This window comes from Ischnura elegans, chromosome 4 (assembly GCF_921293095.1).
Source record: "Ischnura elegans chromosome 4, ioIscEleg1.1, whole genome shotgun sequence".
NCBI classification, from domain to species: domain Eukaryota; kingdom Metazoa; phylum Arthropoda; class Insecta; order Odonata; family Coenagrionidae; genus Ischnura; species Ischnura elegans.
The window spans coordinates 54,976,815-54,991,884 of NC_060249.1; the positions used below are offsets into that span (position 1 = coordinate 54,976,815).

The 15,070-nt window shown below is 34.9% G+C and overlaps 1 protein-coding gene across 7 annotated transcripts in view; it reads right to left on the bottom strand.

Moving 5' to 3' along the window:
- Positions 1-15,070, bottom strand: part of LOC124157521 (kinesin-like protein KIF21A) — a 162,210-nt gene that overhangs the window by 17,887 nt on the left and 129,253 nt on the right. For 6 of the 7 annotated variants that reach the window (XM_046532326.1, XM_046532323.1, XM_046532324.1 and 3 more), the window contains 4 exons: positions 6,213-6,461; positions 3,300-3,465; positions 1,207-1,312; positions 375-561 (listed from right to left, as the gene is read on the bottom strand). In XM_046532326.1, the coding sequence (XP_046388282.1) occupies positions 375-561; positions 1,207-1,312; positions 3,300-3,465; positions 6,213-6,461 (708 nt within the window). The remainder of the gene's footprint in view (positions 1-374; positions 562-1,206; positions 1,313-3,299; positions 3,466-6,212; positions 6,462-15,070) is intronic. The other variant, XM_046532325.1, reaches the window with a different exon arrangement.

Consider the following 15,070-nt stretch of genomic DNA (forward strand, 5'->3'; position numbering starts at 1 on the left):
AACCAGAATGACATCACACAGGCTTTTCCCAGCATTCATACTTAGCCGTCGCGTTTTTGCATGCTGGAAAATTTTCACTTTTCATTTAATAGCAAAAAATAGATATCGTCATTTAAAAATCTAAACCACCCTATTGAACATAATGAATTGACACAAAGTAATTTTGTTTACATTGGTTTTTTATGATGCTTTTTTTTATGCTAGCAGAGGGAGGTTAGGAATGTTGATGGGACCTTACTAGTAATGTGATAGGAGAAAAACGTTAGACAGCCAGGCAATTGAGCCTCTTCATACTGATATCCTGAGTACCCGAAAATGGTATTTGTAGATAAAAAATATGACTATATCCATGAACTACTAAAGGCAATACTCACAGTAATGTTTTGATGCATCTGGACTGTGGACTCAAACGAAGATCCCACACTTTAACATAGGCTGCAGAAACAGAAAATACCAGTCGACTTGGTTCATTGTACCGCACAACAACTACATTATTTGGATGACCAGAGAGGGATTCAATTTCTTCCCCTCTTCTTAAGTCCCACACTTTAACCGTGCGATCTAAAGAAAATAAATAAATATATTATTAACAGAAAACACAAATTCAAAGAGGAAATATGTAATATGGTTAAATGATACCAAAGATTTGTATCCTTAATTTCAATCCATATTGACATGAGATTTTAATCATATGGTTGGTAATGGCAATGATAGAAACACACATAGATGGAGGAAGCATAAGGAAAATTAGTTTATAAAACGACCTTAATATAAATAAATTTGAACTTATGAGACTGATTTTTAACCTCTAAAACTTAATATAAAAATATAGGATATTTAATTTATAATGATTCCAAGGCCGCATAATATTTACAAGCACTGGCTGACAAAATAACTTCATCACAAAGTGTGTAGAAAGTATACTTGTATAGATTTAGAAATTCTCTCTCATCATTGGATACCAAAGGAAATGGCTGATTTTTGTCACTCTTTAAAGTTTATATGATAAAGGTTACTGAAATTACTATGAATTTCTATACACACAACAGATGCGAGTGTGATGTATTAAAATTAGGATGATGTGACAGTAAATTGAGAGCTTTTCTTCCAAGATGCAAACAACAGTCTCTTTCTTTCTCTACTGATTAAAATTTTTGCCAGATTTAAAAAAGATGGTGAAGAGAGAGAGAAAAATTCTATAATTACCTTTGGAAGCAGTAAATAATAAATCATCTGTAGCACAAACTGATAAAACTGGCTTGGAATGCCCTTCAGCAATATGAGTGCATATTAAAGGTGCTTTGGGTGTTGCCTGAAATAGTAAATATTACATTTGTGAGTGATTGAGACCAGATGCAACAGCAAGATGAAAAATTAGTATATTTTAGAATTGATAGTGTGTACCTAAATTTGTAATTTTTTCCAGAAAATTATTAGATAAAATCACTACTGCCTTATAATATGTGAGCAATAAATACTGAAGATGAAATTATTTGAATTCCAGAATGAAGAAATCATGATTTTGCATCTGACAAACATATCAATAAAGTTGTTGAAATGACACATTGCAATATTTCCACTTGAAATATTGCAATGTGTCATTTCAACAATATTACGAACTTCCACCACATCGTGCCTAACATCATACAAGATATCAATAAAGGGCTAAAAATAAAAAACTTAAAAAAACATTGATAATTAAAACGTAAGACTGATTTATACAGTAATATTATCATTTACCTTTGTAATGATTGAAGTCGCTATCCCAAGAATTTGTAATAAAGATTCAAACAATGATCCACCCAAGCATGCTACTGCACTTAGAATAATAAGAAAACCCTTTTAAAGGAATTTTTAGATGTGCCAAATGCAAAGACAATTCCTCAAGTGACATGCCTCCGAGAGCAAAATTGTGTCTTTAAGTTATTAAGTCTTTATGGTTTTTTTACCAAAAGATCACAAATACAGAGGTGACATGGAAGGACTGAGTGGCTTTGTTAGAAAAAATTGTTTAAATTGAAACAAACTTTGGAGATGTGAGCTAAATTACTATCAGATAATTATGCACTCCCACATACTAAAATTTAGTTATCTCCAAGATAATGACTACAGGCAGTTTTTAAAGCCACAATAATCAAGTTCACTTGATGACGTATGACAATGATCTCATATGACAATGTACCGTCGGATTCAAAAGTATTGCAACGAATGAAGTGGCGCCACTTTCGCCGTAGTTTGGAATCCATTTTGGTATTTTCTCTTGTACCTGTGGGAGAGAAATTTGAGCAATCCCTACCTCCCACAGTATTTTTATTACAACATCATTAAAGGGAAATGTACGTATATTTGCAATGTTTAATGCCACATAAATTGTGCAGCTCATGCTATATGATAAATCCACCCCAGAACTTCAATTTACTTTCTCTCGGTAATTATACGATCCATCAAAGTATATTTTCCTACAATTACGCTACGCTACCTACGCTTTCATTATGAGCTTTCTCAATTCATGAAACAGAATGAACCAGTCTTCTAGTGTCACAAAATCGAACTGAATTTTAACAGGCAGTGGCTTTATTTGCTGTGATATTCCAGTGGATATTTTATATGTATGTTATGTTTGCTATCTCTCATCCAAAAACTCAGCGTAGGTAGCATAGCGTAATTGTAGGAAAATATACTTAGACGGATCGGATAATTTATGAAAGAAAGTAAATTGAAGCTCTGGGGATGGATTTATTATACAGCATGAGCAGCACAATTTATGCGGTATTAAATATTGCAAATATCCGCCATACATTTCCTTTAATGATGCTGTAATAAAAATACTGCAGGAGAAGGGAATGTTGTTTAAATTTCCATCCTACAGGTACAATGGAATACACTGAAACTCAGTTTCCAAACTGTGGCAGTGATTCATTCGTTGCAATACTTTTGAATCCGACTGTACAAACTACATTCAACAGAGTAGACTCTAGTGGTCATCACCAAGTTAATGACTTTAGTACTATTATTGCCATTCGAAACATTATGCTCATTTTTTTAAACTATGCATAGACCACTAGATGCCTCCCACTTTCGATGTAGTTCTTAAATTGTAACATGTGACCATTGTCCTTTCCTCATCAAGTTAACCCAAAATCAAGTTGTCTTGAGTAATCAACCTTTTCAAAAACACCTCATGCTAAAGCCAATGTAATCTTCAAACTTTATTGTTCTAGCAAGACACATGTATACATGTACTTAATACCATACGTACATCAATTAATGGAATTGTTTAGAAAGCATCAGATACTCACTCTTCCTTGATAAAGAGTAATCACGCCTTGACCAGGAAGATGCTCACTGCCAACTGTTGTACCAGAGGTAAGCCTTGAGAAAACATTCTCCTCTCGACTAATTTGTCTTCGATATCCCGGAGGAGAGTTAGGGGGAGTTGAGTCCAACCCCTGCTCCCTGGGATCACTCAATATACATTACCATTGCCGGCCAAAAGTGGAAGATTTATTGATATGAGGTAAATGAGTAAGGGATTGATGGAAAAATAAACAGTCCCATCATGCAAAGGCAGGGAGAGATAACAATGAAAGGCAGAAGTAAAAATAAGATGTATGAAAGGAATGTAATCACACCAAGGAATAAAACACAAATCATTAATGAAGTTGAGTAAAAAGAATTGAGGGGTTTGCAGAGAATAATTTTAGAAAAAAAATACAGGAAAGTGAAAGGGTAAAGTGTATGCCGGCATTCAGTTAGGTGGCCAGGGTGCATGGAAAAGAGGATACAAATTACAAGTTAGTTTGTTAATGAATTAGATATTATTCATCAATATCATGCACTACTAGACATTCTGTTATATATATATTTCTAAAAATAACAGCCAATCACATATTTTATCATTAAAAATGTACATCTAAGAAAATAACGATATTTTTTAAGCTCCTCAGCAAGGTGAATTGCAACATCTCTAATTTAAACTCCCTGAAGTCACAAAAAGAGCAAAACAAATATTCAAAAATTTAAAATGAAAATCAAATGACCATGCAATAAAACAATGCATCAAAAAGCCACTCCAACACAGTTATGAAATTCTGACATGACTTGCCTGAGACCCAAAGCTGAACTCTGGAAGAATATAGATAGAATATATTCCCATTATAAAAAGTGGAATTCTTAGGCACAAACAATGTCTTTCAAGTGAAAATAATTGGCTATCATTTTTACAAATTGTATGAACCTATTATATCAATTAACAAAATGAATAATGGATAATATTGATTTAGGTTTCATGGAAACTTGTACAGCAAAAATGAAAATATTACCACATGTTATTCACCACAGAAGTATCAAGGCTTTACTTCATGAAAAGACTGGAAATCAGCAATGAAGTACCTCTGAGGTAATCAATTTGATCAAATGGAGAACTTAAATTTATGGCTTTAACTCTCCATGCTGACAAAAAAAGTTTAATATTTACTGCAAATATGACAATAAAATGCTGTCAAATGATTCTCAGCATACACAAAGCAAGGCCTAATTAACATGTGAATTAGAGAAATTATTTCATTAAAGTATTCTTAAGTTAAATGAAGAAATTGAGAGAAAACAATCTTTATTTATAGTACCATCATTTTCAGAAAGACTTCATTCCAATAACAGCTAATAATTTTCACTATTTAACATTCAAGTTGAAAAGAATAAAATAGTACTGACAAGTGAAAAACTTAATTATTTTAACAAATATTTGATACTGGTATGAGTTATTTTTGTGGCAATAAAAGCAGCAGAGCTAATAATCAAGGCACACCACAGTACAAAAAATGTTTTAAAATTTAGCAGCCATTTAAGCAAAAATTATTGCTGCAAAAATTTTCTGTCATTCATTGGCTATGTTCATAACAAATACATTTGCATCATATTCTGGTTGCCTTAGAATGGAAAGAAGGGTCTTCAATTGACACCTCCTAAATATTTCAACGATATCATCATTTTTCTGGTTAAGGTGGATTGATTACTAGACAGAAAAGTTTCTTGATGAAGGCAATACCACATTTAGATTAATACGGTTGGCTTATGAACATTTTTAACACCAAATGATCCTTACTTGTTTTAGTGAGTTTAATTTTTCCAATATTAAACATGTATTGGACTTGTTGGAGGGATATTAGATTCTATTTTGTTGGCAGTTAAAATGTGAAAGTAATACTTTTAGGCAATAAAAATGTTGATCAATATTATTAGCCATTGACAATTTGTGTACAGATACCACGGCCAATAGATTAAGCCAATAGGGTGTCATTTTGCAACTTTTTTCTTGAGTTGAACTGTAATACTCGGCAAAAAGTTTCCTAATCTAATATTATCTTCTCTCGGATTTTTTATGCTTTCAAAATTTCTACAAAAATAAAAGATATGGTCATTTCAATACATACTAACATCTAATACATAACATGCCAGTTATACGGAAAATTCATATCATATTGGCAAATACATAAAATGATCCTTGCTGTGCATTGAGCAACCTCTAAGTGAGGATTGGACTTATTCTTTTTCATCACATTTTGCTTTAAATTATCCCATTAATTTTTCCAGCCACTACCAATTTTCACATTCCTTAAGATTTCCCATATTAGAGATATTCACCCCAGAGAGTTAAAAGGAAGATGAGACTACCTAGTTCCAATCTCACCCAATAAAGACGAATTATTATTATTATTATATATTATTACCACTCTGACTCATTTCAACCATTTGCTTTAATGATTACTAATGAATTGAATGCAAAAAGTCTTTATCATATAATTCAAATCCAAACTAGAGAATTTTCTGCTGGTTGTCTACTGCATACAAGGACAATCTAAGGTGATACCGATACCGCATAAAGCCATGTAATTGATGCAAAAAAATTGGCCAAAATTCCGGAAAATTTAAGTTAAAATGTAAGGGTTCACCATGATTGATGCTTTGGTACCTAAAAATATGGCCAATATGGCTGAAAAAATATTCCTATTTTTTTTCCTGCAGAATTTCAAAATTTTTCATAGGACATCTTATGTTGGTCAAATACTAATTCCATCATATATATACACAGCTTAGCAACTTTTACCGAAAATTAAATTCACTTCAAGGAAAAATTGGCAAAACAGAACACCTTATCTAACCACTAGCAGTAAAGATTCATGGTAAGTGCATCTCACCCCGACCCCACTTACATGGAGCCGGGTCTTCCACCAAGGCTTGAGTAACCACCCGACCCAGCAGGCAATGAGGAAGCATTGGCAGAAGCTGACATACTGGGCCCAAGGTTGCGACGAGCCAAGCGAGGCGAGGTAGTAGCGAGGTGAGCTTGGGTCTGATCATAGGTTCGTCGACCCAAGAAAGGTGATGGTCTAGGCTGGGCAACAGTTGTGGACTGTCCTCCATCACCCACCCCTATGCCGCCCACCCTGTTTCCAAGTGTTCTGAAGGCAAGGGATGGAAGTGATAAATATTGTGGAATAATGACAAAGGGTATATTTCATTGTAATACACTACAACCAAGTTAGCATCAATGCAAACACTTTTCCAAGACATTAGAGCATGCAATCCTGAAATGCAAATTAGTAATGGTAAAAAAGCATTTTGTTCTTAAGCTTAATTTTGTGTTTAAATAAGAGAGATTAAGAGGGAAGGTTTCTATACAAGGAGTCATCAAGGGAATAATTTGTGGAGGTTGATGAATGAACACGTCATTTTATGAAACAAATCAGCATAAGAATTTCTCCCTATGAAGGGTCGTTCCTTTCCAAGGAAATGTGCCCCCTCTCCTTCCACTATGTCCACTTATCCTTGCATTTTCTTACACTGACATAAAATTTAAGATAACATTTGGGAGAATAAGATTTGCACAGTGAAAAAAAAACACACTTTAATAGGCAACATTATGGTATGTGAACAATTTTCTTAAAAAATAAATAAATTCTTGAATTCACTTCTTTTCCATTATGTAACATAGCTAAAAGCATTCCAGGTACTTGGCAAAGTTTTTTTGCACCACCAAAATGAAGACTTCAAATCCCATACTCATCAGGGTAATCTATTAAAGTAGACTTGAATCAATCTCCATCGTGGTAGGCTATAGACCTTACCCCAGAGTCATATTGTGTATTGTCCAAAACCTGGGTAAAGGGGGAGGGATCCTATTACATAAGAAATGCATGTACTTCAGCAATCATTTCCTTTGAATATTTTGAACTATTCAATTGGAACTATATTCCAAATTGAATGTAGACTTTCCCGTGGATTAGGACAAGAATAGAAAAACAATTATTAATCCTCTTTCGGAATTCTCTCTGACTCACAAAGAACCTCAGGTTATGAATTGATTTAAAATGACTGAAGACATCTTTGCCGTCAAATCTGGACTTTAATTCTGACTGAAATTTTTCATCTCCAAGGTGTAAAATTAAAAAAATAGAGTGAACCTTTTTTGTGCAGACGTATTTTCTGTACTTTACTTTAAGTTCTGAAATTTCATCTATTATCACAAATGAAAAAACGACTTCGTTTTCTTCCACTAATTTATTTTCACGGTACGGCATGTTTCGACCTTGAGCGGTCATTTACGAGTACAAAGATTTGTCAAAAGTCGGGTAAATTTATACCAGGAAGGGACTTGGGGAGGTTGGAGGGGGAAGAGGGTGTTAGGAGGGGGGGGGGGTAATGGGTGGCGGTTATGGTGAGGGATGGGAAAACCACTGCGAGGACAGTGTTGATGACTATATGCAAAAGGGTCATTAGTAAAGGATTAGGGTGGATGTGGGTTATCAGTAGGTGTGGGGTTGAGTGGGAGGTTAGGGTTTTTACGTCCTTCAGTGTAGTTTAGAGATACTTTTAGGAGGGGGGAAAACCTTTCAAATAGGATGTCGTTGAGTAAGGGACATTTTCCCATATTCTTCCTTATTTCAAGCTCTTCTTTCTTGTCCATCTTTTTTCCTTTGTTCTCGAAGTGAAGAATCTCCGGTATGAAGTCGCTTACATGTTCTTCTTCCCAAAGATGTTTTGCGAAGTGGGACTGTGAAATATTGCAGTACCGGTAACATCTTTCATGTTCTTTAATTCTGCTCTCGAATGCACGTCCGGTCTGTCCCACATAAGCCGCTTCACAGTCGTTGCACTTTAATTTGTAGATATCTACAAATCTATCTACTATCTACTATCTACAAATTAAAGTGCAACGACTGTGAAGCGGCTTATGTGGGACAGACCGGACGCGCATTCGAGAGCAGAATTAAAGAACATGAAAGATGTTACCGGTACTGCAATATTTCACAGTCCCACTTCGCAAAACATCTTTGGGAAGAAGAACATGTAAGCGACTTCATACCAGAGATTCTTCACTTCGAGAACAAAGGAAAAAAGATGGACAAGAAAGAAGAGCTTGAAATAAGGAAGAATATGGGAAAATGTCCCTTACTCAACGACATCCTATTTGAAAGGTTTTCCCCCCTCCTAAAAGTATCTCTAAACTACACTGAAGGACGTAAAAACCCTAACCTCCCACTCAACCCCACACCTACTGATAACCCACATCCACCCTAATCCTTTACTAATGACCCTTTTGCATATAGTCATCAACACTGTCCTCACAGTGGTTTTCCCATCCCTCACCATAACCGCCACCCATTACCCCCCCCCCCCCCCCTCCTAACACCCTCTTCCCCCTCCAACCTCCCCAAGTCCCTTCCTGGTATAAATTTACCCGACTTTTGACAAATCTTTGTACTCGTAAATGACCGCTCAAGGTCGAAACATGTCGTACCGTGAAAATAAATTAGTGGAAGAAAACGAAGTCGTTTTTTCATTTGTGAACTTTAACTTCCACAAAGTTGAGCCTGACACCATTGAACGTATTCATCTATTATATAAACTTGGACAATGTTTGTTTTGTTTACCAGCTGAAATTATGAGGGAAATCTGACAAGGAGGTCATAGGTTACTAAAAAGAAGGTGGAATATACATTTTTATGATTATCTTAAGCCTTTGAATCTACTGAAAAAGCATTTATTGAAGAATACTGACACAGATAACACCCAATAATGTCCAATATGATTCTACAAAGAAAAATAATGGTCGGAAAACCATAATATATCCTTTGTGAGAAATATTAAAAATTCATGAAATTATGTTATTCAATATTATGAAGTTCCAAGGTTTTGGTCCCAATGACTTTGTTTTATCACGAGTTAACTAAACATATACATGAGGTATATTCATTAAAGCATATAATTACATAAAAAAGAAGATATCACGTAGCAAATTAATTATTCTAATTATTAAAAAAAATATTCACTATTAATTTCAACCATAAACTTTGAAAATCTAAGCAAAGTTTGGTTAGAATATATATATTATATATTTCTAGTGAGGTACCATTCAATAATCATTAAAATTGAATTAATTAAATGACAATTCACAATTATCCAAGGCTCTGAAATTACATGAGTTATCTAGCATCACTTCAAAATAGGGGTGGACGGGTCAAAATTTTAAGGTTCGGGTCGGGTCGGGTATTTTTTTTGACCCTCGGGTCGGGTCGGGTCTCGGGTCGGGTCGTATCCAATAATTTGATCATAATTTTTTTCTTGAAGCAGAAATGTCAAAAAATATGTTTATGAAGGCCAATAAAAGGAAATAAAAATAAACAATCTATACCTAAATGGTAGATTAGTTTAAGTGTATTCACTCAAAACAGAAATGCAAATGCATATCTGAAACAGACTACTACAAAAATAACACAAATAAATAAAATACTAAGTTGGATAATGAGGTCAAGGTAAAACAAACATCTTCCTGTATTTCCTGTAAATATATCCCAAAGTCAATTCTTCCAGTGCACTCAATTTCAGATAGGCTATTATTAAACTCAGTGGCCCATATTACAAATGTTTAAAATCAATGACAAATATACACAAGAAATATTTTGTTTCCATAAATGTGTTACTCTTTAATTACAAAAGGTTAAAGAAACCAAAAACTCAGTCTTAAAAAAATAGAATGATAACTGATGAAAGCTAATAACAATTATCACTATCCATTAATATTTGCCTTATAATAATGACTTATGTCTAGTTATTTACTATTAATTACACAATCTATAAATTATTAGTTTTTTGCCAGAAGTGAAAAATATTAAACCTATTTTTTTTACACTAATAATACAAAGGATGAAAGTAACATGAACAAATGAAGTAGTCCTTCGTGTAAATATAATCTGGAAATAAAAATTTGAGTTTTAACACTTCAAAAACAACAGCATTCCTGTCTTCTAAAAGTTTATTATACATCCAAACTTTTTAAATTTTGGTGTAAGAACACTAATGGTCACTAAGAAACATATCTAAACTTAGAATGGAAGGAGCTTAATATTTGTGTTGTTGCTAGTACTAATCTTTCATATTCATTACGTGATTTTTCGCTTGCCGTTGGATTTTTCAGCATGATTCAAATAAAAATGAATGCATGTACATACTGAGGTCAGTGAAAACTAATTTCATGTAATAGCATAGATATTGTGTCATTGTTGCTAACATATATTTCAACATGAAATATTTTCATACAACCGTTCTGTAAATGCACATTTTAATTATTTTATTTACTGTATACCCTGGTGAAAATGAACTGTTCACGAACCGTTCAAGAAGCATTAAACGAAGTGTTCGGAACCTGTTCACTAAGTGTTCATTAACTGTTCGGGAACCGTTCACGGACTGTATTTTGGCCCATTGAACTGTGACGAACCGTTCCAATAAGTTGTTCAGCAGGCGTTTCCCAGCTGTTCATGAGGTGTTCAGCTGTTCATGAGGTGTTCAGCTGTTCATGGAGTGTTCTGTAACCGTACAGGAAGTGTTGAACGATGTGTTCAGAACCTGTTCCCTAAGTGTTCATGAACTATTATTGAACCGCTCACGGACTGTATTTTGGCCCATTGAACCGTGACGTACCGTTCCAGTAAGCTGTTCAGCAGGCGTTTCCCAGGTGTTCATGAGGTGTTTTCAGATGTTCGTGAAGCATTCTTTTAACTGTACAGGAAGCGTTTACCATAATACCAATGATGATTAACATCTCGAAGTGTAGGTCTGACAATAATAATTGTGTAAATAACAATTGTGAGAATAATATGCAAAATTGTTTACTAACATTTCGATATATTCCTTATACCTTATTCTGGGCTATGAATGATAATGGTTACATTAAATTGATACATGAATAGGCAAGGGCGAATCCAGGATATTTTTCTGGGAGGGGCAAATGGGTGTGACAGGCGAACAGTCTTCTCATATTTGAGATTTAGAGGGTAACAATATGCATAGAAAAATTACTGTACAATATGTTTTCTTTATCTTAACAAGATACTTATTAATATAAAATTATGGAAATGATTGAGACTCCCAATTAAACAAAAAGAATACTAAAAATCTTGTCGATTTTTCAAGCGTCTAGGGGGGGGGGGCACGTGCCCCTCCCCCCTAAATCAGCCTATGCATAAAGGAATGAAAGGTTATTACAATGTTTTGTTACAGTAAAAGAATATATGTAAATAGAATTCAATTTTACATACATAATATGCCAAAATTCTTGTCTCTTCTTTTACATTTGTGTACAATTGAATTCTTTCTATATTTTTTGTGACCTACAATCCAAGACATTAATCATCATTGGTGTAATTGTAAACACTTCCTGTAAAGTTAAAAGAATGTGTCATGAACATCTGAAAACACCTCATGAACAGCAGGAAAATACCCCATGAATAGCTTATTTGAACAGTTTGCAACGCTTCAATGGGCAAAAATTCACTCCAAGAACGTTCCCCAACAGTTCAAGAACACTTCTGCTACAGTTTCTGAACATTTCGTGTCACACTTTTGGAATGGTTCTTGAACAATTTATTTTCACCAGGTATGCAACCTTTATCATTCATAACAATTGTATATCATTCTCAGACCTATACACCAAGACATTAATCATCATTAAATAATTGAGGTCAAGAAAAAGAAATCCATTTAATAATACCAGTGCTTGATCAGGAAGCTGTGGTAGATATGTTTACAAACTGTAGCTAGGCTGAACTGAAGTGTTGCATACCAATGAAACTAAACTGTTCAGGAAGAGCTCTCAAGTCTTGGGGAATTAAGATTTTCAATCTTCTGGGGTTATTTGCAGTACTTTTAGTTATTGCACAAGCTCAGGATTGCATTTGAAAGTCACACATTCACCACTTTATTTACTTTGCTCACATTATTGCTGTAAATGCATAGCAACCTCAAAACATTTGTACTTATATATTTACACTTTTATTAAAACTTTCAATGTAAATATATATTACCCTCATTATACCAATTTGGCAATTCTTGCGTATTTCACCAATAACTCAGCATAAACATTCACTCACAGTTAGCATTTTTGAATTTTTGAACATATTAGCTCTAATTTTAAATGTCTTCCATTATAATGCTCTCATTCATGTTTCTTTTAATTCATGCTTATCATTTATGCAAAATAGTGAATCATGAATAGCATTAATTAAATTTTACATTTAGTAACTGTGGAAGAAATGGGTTGGGCTATTGAATTTAATAATCTGTTCAGAAAGCGTTCTTGGCCAACTGTGCTGAAGCCGTGCACATGACGTTCCATTCATGGGCCGTTTGTGGGTACCAGGTTAGAGCGTGTGAACAATTCCCAAACACTTCATAAACGGCCTAGGAAATTTGTCAAGTTCTAAGTCAATATCTGATCCTAATTTTGCTTAGAAAATTATGAACACAATGATGGTTGTTTTCCTTAATTCGTGGTGATATGTTAATGATCATCAGTTAAGTAAATTAGTGAATCATGGCTAAATTATTTCATTTAGTAACTGTGGAGGAGATGTGCAGAACTAAAATATCTGTTCAGGAAGCGTTCATCTCCAACTGTGCAGGAGCCGTGCACAAGGCGTTCCATTCATGGGCCGTTCATGGGTACCAGGTTAGAGCATGCGAACAATTCCCAAACACCTCATGAACGGCCCAGGAAATTTTTCAAGTTTTAAGTCAATATCTGATCCTAATTTTGCATAGCAAATTATGAACACAATGATGGTAGTTTTCCTTATGATCAATTATGTAAAATAGTGAATCATGGATAAATTATTTCATTTAGTAGTTGTGGAGGAGATGTGCAGAACTAAAATATGTGTTCATGGAGCATTCAGGAAGCGTTCATGTCCAACTGTGCAGGAGCCGTGCACAAGGCTTTCCGTTCATGGGCCGTTCGTGGGTACCAGGTTAGAGCGTGCGAACAATTCCCAAACACTTCATGAACGGCCCAGAAAATTTGTGAACCGTTTGCACAGTACGTGCACAGCTTACGAACAGTTAAGCGAACAGTTCATTTTCACCAGGGTATACTTAACCTCAACCCGTTTCGACGCCACACTCACGTCATTCTAAGGACGTCTGGCAATAAAAATTGTAAAGCAAGGTCTTAACTATACAATTCTCTTGAGGGTGCGGGGACATGGGAAGGAGAACGTTCTAGAAGGGTTCAGGGTGCACTTGGGATTCGTTGGGAGAGTAAACTGGAAGAAAGGGCAAAGAAAGTCGGATATTCAGGAATATGGTTCCTATTAGCTAAAAAAAAGTCTGTACCCCAATGTACACCGCATGGTTCCGATTGGTTTTATGGCCATAAATCTCTGTAAAGGCCAATCTTAACTGCCACACACACTACTCCACCCATTTCCGCTCTCTTCCCCGCACCGTAACCTTGCAAATATTCCTTGCTCTCTCCTTTCTCTTCCAGTTTGTTCACCCAGGGCACTCCAATTGCACCAAGAACCCCACAGAGCGCTCTCCATTAATTCGAAGAAATCCTTTCATTTACAACTGCAGCACATCAGGTTTCTTTCCAGACCTGTTAAAACGACTGGACTATGACGTTAAAACCGGCCGAGACAATTAAAAACTGGAAGATTGATAAACGTGGGTTTATTTAAGTAATTTTAGCAGTGATCATGATTGGCTGATTGAAGTAATGGGTTAAATAATCTTCCAGTAAGTCGACGTGTCGACAGTAATTTGGTTTCGTTTTTTATGCTTTCCGTATGGAAAATTAAATACACCGAACCCTTCTGGAGTTTTGTAAACAAGGGGAGTGGAACGCGTTTGGGCAGGGGTAACATCAAGAGTTGTTATATGAACGGGTAGATGGAAGGAAAATACTCGTTCCGTATTCTAGACTTCGCAGATAGCCGCTTAAAATAGGCAAAAATGGAAAGCATGGCTATTTTTATAAACTTATCCTCACATATATAATTTTAATGAACTTATAAGTTTTTATAAAAATAAATGAACTTAAAAATTTTTATAAAAATAAAGCTGTTAATATTGATTCCACTCCAGCCAAAAACAATCCTTTTAAATCAATGTTAAACATTTCTAAGATATCAGCTGCTGAGATAAAGTCGTAGTCGCATTGACAACAGCATTGGCATCTGCAACGGCCTTTTAAGAACAGGTCGGGAGTCTCCTTCATCTATGTCTCCGTAAACTAAAAGAATGATATAAATATCATCATTTACCTTCACAAACCTTAATGAGGTTAGTAGGGATGGGTCGAATAGTAGATTTCTCGAATTCGAATATCAAATCATTGCTCGAATATTCGAATACCTCGAATTTAGAATACCTCGAATACTAAACGATGAATGTGAAAATGTTTGACTAGGTCGCTTATGCAGCAGGAAACCCAAGATTTTGGCGAGTAATTGTGACTGCCTTTAAAGGATTCAAACAGGAATTTAGCTGATTAATGGAATATTTTAATTTTATATAAACAATAGGGTAGTTTCCTTCATTAAAGGAAATGAAAGGCATTGATTGTGATTTGTTACCCACCTTTGGTGTATTCATAATATACAAATTATTTGGTTCTAGAAATACCGGTTTAGACCAATGGCAATGGCCAATTTTATCCTCATTTGAAAAAGGCCAGATTGGCACCCATGTAATGCCACTCCAGTTGACATCACAGTGACCTATTTTCTAC